At 38.9% G+C, this 12,314-nt stretch overlaps 1 protein-coding gene and 1 long non-coding RNA gene across 4 annotated transcripts in view; one reads left to right on the top strand and one right to left on the bottom strand.

The window, feature by feature from the left end:
* Nucleotides 1–4,242: 4,242 nt before the first annotated feature.
* LOC105216559 (uncharacterized) lies at nucleotides 4,243–5,695 on the bottom strand. Of its 3 annotated transcripts, none has more exons than XM_011191106.2 (2): nucleotides 5,543–5,695; nucleotides 4,243–5,477 (listed from the first exon to the last, which is right to left on the bottom strand). In XM_011191106.2, exon 2 carries the CDS (start codon nucleotides 5,456–5,458, stop codon nucleotides 4,409–4,411), a length of 1,050 nt encoding a protein of 349 aa, XP_011189408.2. In that variant the 5' UTR covers nucleotides 5,459–5,477; nucleotides 5,543–5,695; the 3' UTR covers nucleotides 4,243–4,408. The 3 variants fall into 3 exon arrangements, with proteins under 3 accessions (XP_011189408.2, XP_011189409.2, XP_011189410.2); XM_011191107.2 differs by having other exon boundaries at nucleotides 4,243–5,462; XM_011191108.2 differs by having other exon boundaries at nucleotides 4,243–5,483; nucleotides 5,543–5,626.
* Nucleotides 5,696–7,103: 1,408 nt separating this feature from the next.
* LOC128920060 (uncharacterized) overlaps nucleotides 7,104–12,314 on the top strand; it is a 54,917-nt gene continuing 49,706 nt past the window's right edge. Inside the window, exon 1 of the long non-coding RNA XR_008470185.1 lies at nucleotides 7,104–9,144. This is a non-coding gene — a long non-coding RNA (uncharacterized LOC128920060). The remainder of the gene's footprint in view (nucleotides 9,145–12,314) is intronic.

Below are 12,314 nucleotides of genomic sequence, written 5' to 3'. Positions count from 1 at the left end.
GTGGTGTCTTGAAACAAAATATCATTTTAACACTCAAAGTACTCTCTGATAGAGAAAGCTGATACAATCGTGAGTTACGAAAAACATCGAAGTACATATGTATATATCGCTACCATTTGGCTGCTAAGCGATCTTAACGAGATAGTCGTCATTAATAGCAGTTCTAATATCTCGTTAATGTTTTTCATCCATACTTAAAACACGCTGAATCGAACTATAAAACACCATGAGAAAACTCTGCAGTAAATGCTTCTTAGGACAGTTGTAAAGTGCGGCGCTAAATGAGTGAACAGTTAAGTATTCTTGGGTGCCTTGTGTTATGAGTGCCTATATTTACTTAGAGATATTATGTTTATAACTGTATTTATTTTCAACTTTCTTTTTCGCAAGTTAAGGAAATTTTATGAGAATCGAACCAAAGTAATATTGCTCCGCATACCGCAGCCAAGCACATCTTACTTACAAAGTTCGCTGTTATCAGTCATAAAAGATATTTAATAAGAATTCCCAGAGATATTATCAGGTATTTATAAAATTGATTTCATTTTGATAGTGTATTGCATTTCATTTTTCTATTTGGATATTTTGATAATTTTAGTGAACAAAAACAATGTCAAGTGATCGATAAGTGTTTATATATCAATGTGAGATGTTGTTTGCCGCACTATGGACTCCTCTTTTTTATAGCGGATCTATGTATGGATGGAGTCATATGTAGAAGTTCACGTAAGTGAGGAAAGTTTCTGACTGCCATTCACTTGGGAGTGGCCAGGAACGATTCTTTTACATGTGGCTCAAGCAGCTCACAACTTCCGGTCTTAGACCAAGTATCCTCTGGGTAGCCAACAGACATCCGTCTGGAAGCGAGCTAAAGTGAGAAGGCGAATCCCGCTTATGCGGTTGTGCGTAGGGCTTGGGACCCACCACATAAAAACGAATAACCAGTGAATAAGAAACACAGGCCTCGGATGAGAAACCCCCCTTTTGATGACGACCACGGCAAACGTATAAAGGACTATGATTTAAGGGCATGCACCTGGAATGTCCGGACCCTTAATTGGGAAGGTGCCTCTGCCCAGCTGGTTGATGTCCTCGTAAGAGTAAAGGCTGACATCACCGCAATCCAAGAAATGCGATGGACGGGACAAGGACGGAAGAAGGTGGGTCCTTGTGACATCTACTACAGCGGCCATATAAAGGAGCGCAAATTCGGTGTGGGATTCGTGGTGGGAGAGAGACTCCGTCGTCGAGTCCTGGCATTCACTCCGGTGGATGAACGTCTAGCCACAATCCGCATCAAAGCGAGGTTCTTCAACATATCGCTGATTTGCGCCCACGCCCCGACGGAAGAGAAGGACGATGTGACCAAAGATACCTTCTATGAGCGCCTAGAACGTACCTATGAGCGCTGCCCCCGCCACGATGTCAAAATCGTGCTTGGCGATTTCAACGCTAGGGTGGGTAAAGAAGGTGTCTTTGGCACAACAGTCGGAAAATTCAGCCTCCATGACGAAACATCACCAAACGGTCTGAGGCTGATCGACTTCGCCGGGGCCCGAAATATGGTCATCTGTAGCACTAGATTCCAGCATAAGAAAATCCATCAAGCTACTTGGCTGTCCCCGGATCGAATCACTCGCAACCAGATCGATCATGTTGTGATAGATGGACGACATGTCTCCAGTGTTTTTGATGTGCGTACGCTTCGCGGTCCCAACATCGACTCGGACCACTATCTTGTAGCAGCTAAGATACGCACCCGCCTCTGTGTAGAAAAGCGCACACGTCAACAAACACAAGGAAGGTTCGACATCGAGAAGCTGCAATCACAACCGACAGCCGAACGATTTTCTACTCGACTTGCACTCCTGCTCTCTGAGAGCACTCATCAGCATCTCGGTATAAGGGAGCTGTGGGACGGCATATCAAACTCCTTACGTACAGCTGCAACCGAAACCATTGGCTTTCGGAAAAGCCAAAAAAACAGCTGGTATGATGAGGATTGTCGTCTCGCAGTGGAGAGAAAACAGACTGCCTACCTCGCAATGTTGCGATCGACCGCAACACGAGCGGGATGGGAAAGATACCGAGAGCTGAAGAGGGAAGCGAGACGCATTTGCAGAAAAAGAAAGAAAGAGGCAGAAATGCGTGAGTATGAAGAGCTTGACAAGCTGGCCGACAGGGGTAATGCTCGAAAATTTTACGAAAAGATCCGGCGACTAACTGAAGGTTTCAAGACCGGAGCACACTCCTGTAGGACCCCCAGCGGTGATCTAGTGGTTGATGACCAGAGTATACTGTGTTTGTGGAGGGAACACTTCTCCAGCCTGCTGAATGGCAGTGAAAGTACAACACCAGGAGATGGCGAACCCGATTCCCCAATCGACGACGATGGAACAGATGTTCCATTGCCCGACCGTGAAGAAATTAGAATAGCAATTACCCGCTTGAAGAACAACAAGGCGGCGGGGGCCGATGGATTGCCGGCCGAGCTATTCAAATACGGCGGCGAAGAGCTGATAAGGTGCATGCATCAGCTTCTTTGCGAAATATGGTCGGAAGAAAGCATGCCCGACGATTGGAATCTCAGTGTACTCTGCCCAATCCACAAAAAGGGAGACCCCACAATCTGCGCCAACTATCGTGGGATAAGCCTCCTTAACATCGCTTATAAGGTTCTATCGAGCGTACTGTGTGAAAGACTAAAGCCCACCGTCAACAAACTGATTGGACCTTATCAGTGTGGCTTTAGACCTGGAAAATCAACAACTGACCAGATATTCACCATGCGCCAAATCTTGGAGAAGACCCGTGAAAAAAGGATCGACACACACCATCTATTTGTCGACTTTAAAGCTGCTTTCGACAGCACGAAAAGGAGCTGCCTTTATGCCGCGATGTCTGAATTTGGTATCCCCGCAAAACTAATACGGCTGTGTAAGTTGACGTTGAGCAACACCAAAAGCTCCGTCAGGATCGGGAAGGACCTCTCCGAGCCGTTCGATACCAAACGAGGTTTCAGACAAGGTGACTCGCTATCGTGCGACTTCTTTAACTTGATGCTGGAGAAAATTATAAGAGCTGCAGAGCTAAATAGAGAAGGTACAATCTTCTACAAGAGTGTACAGCTCCTGGCGTACGCCGATGATATTGATATCATCGGAAACAACACCCGCGCCGTTAGTTCTGCTTTTTCCCGCCTGGATAAGGAAGCGAAGCGAATGGGTCTGGTGGTGAACGAGGACAAGACGAAATATCTCCTGTCATCAAACAAACAGTCAGCGCATTCGCGTCTTGGCTCCCACGTCACTGTTGACAGTCATAACTTTGAAGTTGTAGATAATTTCGTATACCTAGGAACCAACATTAACACCGATAATAATGTCAGCCTTGAAATCCAACGCAGAATCACTCTTGCCAACAGGTGCTACTATGGACTGAGTAGGCAATTGAAAAGTAAAGTCCTCTCTCGACGAACAAAAACTAAACTCTACAAGTCCCTCATTATTCCCGTCCTACTTTATGGTGCAGAAGCGTGGACGGTGTCAACATCCGATGAGACGGCACTAGGAGTTTTCGAGAGAAAGGTTTTGCGGAAGATTTACGGTCCCTTAAACATTGGCAACGGCGAATACCGCAGAAGATGGAATGATGAGCTGTATGTGTTGTTCGACGACATAGACATAGTCCAGCGAATAAAAAGACAGCGGCTACGCTGGCTGGGTCATGTTTTTCGAATGGATGAAAGTGCCCCAGCTCTGAAAGTTTTCGATGCAGTACCCGCTGGTGGAAGCCGAGGAAGAGGGAGACCTCCACTCCGTTGGAAGGACCAGGTGGAGAAGGACCTGTCTTCACTTGGTATTACCAATTGGCGCCAAACCGCCAAAAGGAGAGATGCGTGGCGCACTGTTGTGGACTCGGCTATAACCGCGTAAGCGGTTTCTACGCCAGTTAAGAAGAAGAAGATGTATATATAAGCATCTGTAACAAAGAAGTATGAAAATTTTCCATTTCACGTCATTTCTAGAGGTTTGCAAAGTTGTCCTCTGTGGCACTTCGTCATTCGACTGCAATTTTAATTCGGCGAGTAGTTTTTACAGGTTTGATAACAACAACAGTTGCACTATCGTGAAAAATATTTACCGAACCGCTATAGTTAATCCATATATACGCATATTAAGCAGCTACCTAGTGTAATGAGAATAACACAGTTTTTTCTAGTTGAAATTTTCGAACAAACAATTCGCAAAGCAATTTTATTTATTTATTTATATACAATTATAGTTTAACATTTAACAATTTTGATATAATATGTCTGGTATATTGAATATAATATTTAGATAGCATAAGTCGATTAATCAAAAAAAGTAGATTATCTTTCATGTGAAAATATAAATTTAGAAATTCTTTACTCATAAAATGTAATGGTTTTGTTATTGAAATCGCGTTGGGTAGCCCTGCCAGAAAGCACGGTACCGCCTAAGATATACTGGCCAGGTGTATGTATGACTGCAACTATACAAATATCGCCTACTTTATGAATATAATTGCTGGGTTGAATCCAGAGGTCGTTAGTATTACCCATAGTAATACGAATAGGTTCCAGTGAACTAACACTACTGCATCTCAGTGAGAATACGTTACCATTCACCCGATAGGCACCAATTAACAGCATCAAACCGTTAAAGACAGCTTCATCACCAATTGAAAGAGAACTGCACGTAGAATCAATGATAGCTGGAAATTCTTCAGCAATACGATTGCTTCCATAATACATGGACTTCATTCCGATTTTCCAATTATCCAATTCTTTTACGGTTGTACGTTGTACATAACCTGCGGGTTCCCACGCACCCGCTGCGAACACACCAGCTCGTTCATTGGTAGGGTATAAAAATGAAAGGGTGACTACTGGGTTATCAATCGCCTGCTTCTGTAGCATTTGATAAATAAACGAAGTTTCACCCACATTATTGGCTACACCAAAAATACCTCCAACATTGGGTGGGATGTTATCTTTTTCATTAGAGAATACTTGTAGGGGTGTATTTACACTACCAAATGTAATAGTAATTACAAAACTGGCAATAACAGTTATTATGTTAACAATATAAGCAAGTCCATTTTGTGAATTGCTCGAGAAACTCAATAAACTACCAGTTTTTTGGCGAATCTGGGTAATTGTGCTAAATGTATCGGGCCACATTTTAAGATATTGCGGTGGTGTACCGACTTCCCATTCAATATAGTCTTTCGTTGCCAGTGGTTTGGGTGGTATGTCTTTGATATTAGTCGGTATAACCAAATTGTGTTTTTCACACATCCAGGCTGTTTCGGCATTTAAATAATCCGTGCTAAGTTGGTAGTTTTCTTGGCGTTTGATTTCCCATTCAACAGTATGAGCGTGCAAAACCACAGCTAAGCTTAAGACGATGATTAATTGATGATACATGGCCATGTTGCTGAAATTTTAAAATCTATTGCTTATTTACAATTAATACAGTTTATTTGAGATTTTGTAAGCGTGATATATGTATATTACCAATTGGTTTATTGATATATTTCGGTGAAACCCAAAATACTTAATGCACATTTGACGCTGCACTGTCGTATTTATACCAAAAATAAGCCGTTAAAATTTCAAAAATTTATCGCCAATATTTATTCAGTTGTGGAGTTTGGTTACATACGGTATTTAATTAAGCAAATAATCACACCACACCATTTGACATTCTTGAAACAATTTCATTTTAAACAATCTATTTACTTTGCGAAAGGTCATCATACATTTCAATATTTCAAGGCTGTATTGAATATACTTACTCCATCGGCAAAGTATGAAAATATCGAATCATGACTTTTAACATCAATTCCATATATTTTGTTAACATTGTAGGGATAGCACTTGTTGCAGTCGCTTCAGTAATGTCATTCAAATGACATGCTCTCATGGTGTAACTACACCAAAACAAAAACGTTGAGAATTTTGTATTGCTGCTTTAATCTATGGCATGCCATTTGTTAAATTAATGTGTGAAAGAGTCTAAGTTATATTTAATATTAAGCTAGCATACCTTTTGTTGCCTTTAATCGAATCGGATATTGTAATTTCACTACGTTCATTAATTTCATTATGATAAATGATAAAACTGTTATCAATATACTATTATAAAATTTTGTGAACTAATAACTTTGCATGCTTATGATTTAATTTACATGCGACATCATCACATCACATCATCTGTCAACAGCGTTTACTTTAACGCGGCATAATACTTTTAGTCAACACCCTGTACCATTTGTCTTAACTAAGACACACACCAACTACGACAGCCAACACGGACAGCAATAAGGGTCTTTGTTTAGCGCTTGATAACTGAATTGAATTGCAAAAATTATGATATTTTAATATTGTACACATTTATTTAGTGACTCTTTTTAATGTAAAAAAAATATTTTTTTTCTAATATTTAGATTCAGTTTCCAAGTAATTGTGAACAAAGCAAAAAACTAGTAACTTCAGCGAATATAATACTAAATTAATCATAAACAAAAATATTCAATTTTGAATTTAGTAAATAATAAATAAGATATGAGAATCAATTTTCATAAGATCACTTAAAATAATTATAATTTTTGGTCTACATATATATTTTGCTCAATATTATATTCGAAATTCAATTTAAATTAAAAAACGCCCCTGCGCAGTAGCGTTGATAGCTATACTCTATACTCTCCTCCAGTGATATCAACACAATCACATTTTAAGCTTTTATATTTCCAAGTTGCACATACACCCATAAAGTTTGCAAAAGGGGTAAAACGCCGACGCAACGCATATCAACGCATACCTAAACGTATGATTTTCACTCGCGCTCAAGTTGCACACTCAAGCGTCGTAACAGCGTTAAATTGGCGCACTCAAAAAGCGAAGGATGTATGTATGTGTAATTGCAAAATGCATGCTCACTTACACGAGCGCGCTTATGTGTGTGCATTGCTGAGCGCGCTTTTGTTTGTGTGCGTACACATTCATTTGCGTCGTGCTGGTGTGCGCTTGCAAATACTATATGTATATACATGTGATCCGCGTTGCAGTTCATTGCGCCTGCTTGAGAGTGACGTCGTTGAACGTCGCGTCGCGTCGCGTCGTATCGCATGGCGGCGCGTTATTACCGCATTGACATCGTTCTTTGACTTGCTGGCGTACGGCGGCATTTAAGCCGAACCAAAGCGCAAGCTATGCGCCAAAACAAACCACGTCGGATGTGACACATTTGCAAGCGCACGTTTAGTTAGATTTGAGCGGCGCGTTCGTGGTAGGCAGTTAATGAAAAATAAGAAATATATTAACATTTAAATAAACAAATAATAATTTTAATGCAAGAGAAATATTTATTTCAAAATAGTTTCGTATACTTTAGTGGAACTGAGTGCGCGCCGCATTACCCGCCCGAGTCGCTGGTACGCACAGTAATTGCATTTGCCGTTGAACAGGTATTACAAATAACACTATTTAATGCAAATATATAACGAAAGAGTGCCAATTTAGTGCGGAGTATTACTATTAATGTAAAAATTCGGCGCGCTCACTACGAAATGCACAGCGCTCAGCGGCACCGACAACGCCGCGCTCTACTACACACAGATTACACATAAATTTGAGTGAATGTATTACATGTGCGGCGCTTGCAGTCGTGCGCTTTACCACTGCAATTTGTAATCACTCGAAATGCTTTGCAAAATGCATACATGGCGAACAAAGACAATTGGCAGCGCTGCCTTGCGCCTGCACTGTTGAGCGCTTGACTTGGAAAATATCTTATTTTTTACGATTTTGTAACACTTGCATTGCACCGTCGCTCTTAAGTGGCTAGCAGCCGCGCAACGCTTACATTTCTGTGTATTTCTGCAGTCGCAACGGTCGCAACGCCAGCCAGCAGCAGCAGCGCGCTGTCGTAGGTGCCGCATAACCCACCAAAAACGCCAGCGTTAAGCCGTTACATATGTACAACGCATACATTTGAAGAGTTTGTATTACTACCACACCTACAACGTGCGGAGCGCTCAAACGGCGCTCTGCTGTACATACTTTTGCTGGCGAATTTGAAGTTCTTGGCCGTCTGCTCGTCCGGTAGCAATGCACTCGACGCGCCGCTTTTCACCGACAACGCTGACTGCAATAATGCAGAGAGCAAGCATCAAAAAAAAATAAAAAATAAATAATTGTTTATTGAAATATGTGCGCAAAAAAATTAATTATTAAATTAAATTGCAAAAAAAATAAAAATCTGTACAATTTTAAAGCGCTGCGTACGTGGACGTAAACATTAGCGTAAGCGAGAGCGCATAAACGCCGCAGGCTGGTATTTATGCGTGTGATAAGGAACAAAAAAAAAAAAAACAAATATATATTATATATATTTGCTTCAAAGTTCACGGGATTTTCAATTAATCATAAAATTAGAATCGGCGCTTAAAAAAAAACAATTTTCATTAACGAAAAGTCGCAAGTAAAGTGCAAAAAGAGCAAGCGGTGAATAAGTGTGCGGAAAATAAAAATATATATGTATAAAATAAATTACTCCGGTTCACCGATCGATGCTTTTGGACCCTACCTCAATGCAGCTTGTTACATACATACGAATAATGTGTATACCGACTGTACGCAAGTGAATATTAAACCTACATATATACTATATATACTCAACGCTATGTGGCGGCTTTTGCCAAAAAATATGTGTTGAAAAATACTTACAAATAAACTAAGCAACAAATTTTTAAAAATAAAATACAATTTTGTGCAATTTTTTTTAATAAAAATATTTAAATATGTCTTAAAGCAGTGCATAAAAATAGTGAACTATTAAAAATTTGGAAATCGACTTTGTACGGAAATTTATAAATTTTTGAAAAATCGCCTGACACGCGTAATTATTTGAATACAAAACGCAATAAGAAAATAATTTTACACACATGAGTATGAGCCATTTTGGTTAATTGAATTTTCCGCTTTCAACAAATGGCGACGGCATTCGGTAATCATTAGCAACACGAGCGATTCGCAATGAAAGCTAACAACAAATGTGTCAGCGCCGACGGCATGTTGAAATGACGAACGAGCAAAAATTGTAATAAAATCAGGTATTTATATAAATTGCAGTTCCTATTTTGAATAAATTAAATATAACATTGTTTTTTTGTGAGATTTTAGACAGTTTTTGTGAGTTTATTAACCCTTAGTAATGTATACTGATATCAAGTTAACTAGCTCCCAAAACAGCTATGTGATATAAGATATTGTTCGATTTCATTAATTCCATTGGTACAAATTACAAAAAATACTAATACCATATACTAACTGATATTTACAGTTAAAGTCGAGCAAATGGAAAACATTACATTTTATATATAATATTTGAAGGCGTATATATGGGGTCTAGGGGATGATGTGGATAGATTTCAAGTAGTTTTGGCACTGTGTGACATTAAGCTAAGCTAAAAAATACCAAATATTACTGAGATATATTCTTTAATGACCGATATGTTTAGTATATAGACGGCCAGAGAAAAAAACCCATTTTATTCGGTATATGGGATCTAGGAATTTTTTGAAATCGATACCTTATATCATATAATATTATGACATGCCCTTCTGATACTGTACGTTTACTAATCGATATACATATATATTAAACAGTCATTCGGTGGAAAGAAAATATTATATCTTAAGATTTTGAGATTTCTTACTTGCAGACCTACTCTTAAACTGATTTCATAATTTTCTAGAAGAGAGTTGCCTAACATCAGCGATATTATTTGTGATAAATTTGATATTTTATTCAATAATATGTTAGGGCTTAATATTATATGAGAGGAGTAGGCGTGCCTACAATTATCAAATGATAATGTGAAGAGTAGGCTTCTAGAGACTATTATATACGAAATTTGATTTAAATTTATGAGAAATTTAACTAAATTGATCACCGAATGTGATTTTGGTTCATTAGCCATACTAGTCTTCTTATAGTACCACCTTTATTAAGATATCTCAATTTTACAATATTATATGCATAAGCTCATACTGAACATGATCTGAGCGAGAGTTATGATCTTCAGCATCGTTTTTGTCTTGTTTTTAATAATCTTATTCTTGTTCCCTGAGGGACATGGTTTAATGGACCAAGCCGTCACGTGACGATATTGGATACACGTACTCTACTTGGAGAGGAACACGAAGCGCAACTAACATAAATTTTATACATATATCCGATCTAGTAGACGAGGCGATCACCTGAAAGAAGGACTTTTGGCAGAGCATTTGAAGCAACGAACTAGTAACATTATTACTAGTATACTAAATTTAGCTTGTCCGATACTTCATTCAAAGCTCCATACCGAACTTTGGAGTGACCAACCTTTTTATTTTACAAAAAATATAAATATGGTAGTGCAGGCGGCTTCTAGTCGGCATTTGATACGAAAAAACAACTTATAGGAAGCCAAAACAAAAAAAATGTGAAATGTTGAAGTATTTGTCTGGTCTTTAGCTGGTATCAATCCAATTCAAATTTTTTTCGTAACACCTTTTTTGTAAGCCTATATATCAAAGATCGATCGATCGTATTTGTCTGGTCTTTAGCTGGTATCAATCCAATTCAAATGTCTTCGTAAAACCTTTTTTGTAAGCCTATATATCAAAGACTATCGATCGATCATAAATGTGTTCCAGGGCCCAATCTCGAAATCTACTCAAATACAGATGAGATGAAAGCAATTTTTGACACATATGATTAAATTATTTACTCAAAGAACTGTCTACAGCACCTTTCAGGCGAACTTGGACGATTAATTTTGAAATAAAAATCGAACTCTTGTATGGACTTTCGGAAATAAATCATTGTCTCTTTATTGCACTCATTAAGGGACATGGGAGATACAATATTCGGGCTTTTAGACCCTTCAATAAAAAACCAAACTTCGTTCAATCGTCTTAATCTATTTCCAGTACCATTAGATATCTTTAGCATACAATCTTGCTGCGAACATAGTATTATATATTTATGGAACAACACCTAAGAGATTTTAGAATTCATCCAGGAAAACAACTCTATAATAGATCTCAAGGTGCATCCACGAAAAAGCCCCAGTATCAGACTAGCAACCTTTATAATAACCCCTGATATAAGATTAACGAGCACCCCTACTTTATCCATTATCGCCATATGTATAGCAATTATTTCATAAATACTTTTTATGAACAAATTTTTATTAGACTTTACACATAATACTTGGAGATGCACTAGCGATTAACCAGACTCATAATGCGAGTGTAATTCATGCAATTGAAAATGCAACGCTGCTTTTGTCGTCAATGGTGATTTCATTGTCGGCGTATGTTGAATATATTTAGCGTACGCGCTTTTGCAATTGCAACGACACAAAGTGCATAAAGTATATATGTATATACAGATATATGTATCTGAGATATTCTACGACGCAATGCAGACGACAGAATGCTAAAAACAAAATCGAATAGAACTAAAACAATAACTTGATAGCAACAACAAAGCAGATATGCGAAAGCAGTAAAGAAAAAAATAAAAAACATGAGAGAAAAGTACAACAAAAATTGCAATAAATGCAATAATAAACAACAACAAATGATAACTATATAGAAGTGCAAAGCCAACAATGCCAACAACAACATGACAACGAACATATGCACGAACTACAACTGACAATCGACAGTGAGAACAAGAAATAATTAAACTATATGACAACAACAACAGCAATAATAATAAGAACAACAACAATTGCAGCAAAACAGCGCATTGGCGGTGTGGAACTGAGTGAAGCAACAACAACAATAACGTTATAAAGAAAAAAAATGGTCTACCAAGTCCAAGCGGGAGCGCTATCAGCACAGAACTACGAACGCCGAGCGAGCGTCAAACGAGCGAGCAACATTGCTATTTCTGCCATGATGACGACCGGGCGCCGAAGTGCAAGCGCATATAGATGCCAGCGCCTGTGTGTGCGTGTGAGTGTAACTGTGTAGTGCGCGGAATGCAGTGCTGCAGTCAAGGGTACACAACGGGTTGAGCCAACAATCGACGCACACACACACACACAAACATTGCGATGGAGGCGGCACACGCGATTGGCTGAGACGGCTGTGCGGCAACGGAGGGGCGGCGGTTGTACAATAGTACACAGCGATAGGGCGAAGAATTGCAATTTGTGCGCACACAAAACTCTCGTATGGAGAGACAAAACTAAAAATCAAAAAAAAAAAAAACATGAAAACAAAA

This window comes from Zeugodacus cucurbitae, chromosome 3 (genome assembly GCF_028554725.1).
Source record: "Zeugodacus cucurbitae isolate PBARC_wt_2022May chromosome 3, idZeuCucr1.2, whole genome shotgun sequence".
Lineage (NCBI taxonomy): Eukaryota > Metazoa > Arthropoda > Insecta > Diptera > Tephritidae > Zeugodacus > Zeugodacus cucurbitae.
The sequence above is the reverse complement of the archived record's forward strand: the minus strand, read 5'-3'. Positions and strand labels throughout refer to the sequence as shown.

Excerpts from the sequence above, each read along its gene's own strand:
- LOC105216559 (XM_011191106.2), bottom strand. The coding sequence starts at position 5,458 with ATGGCCATGTATCATCAATTAATCATCGTCTTAAGCTTAGCTGTGGTT.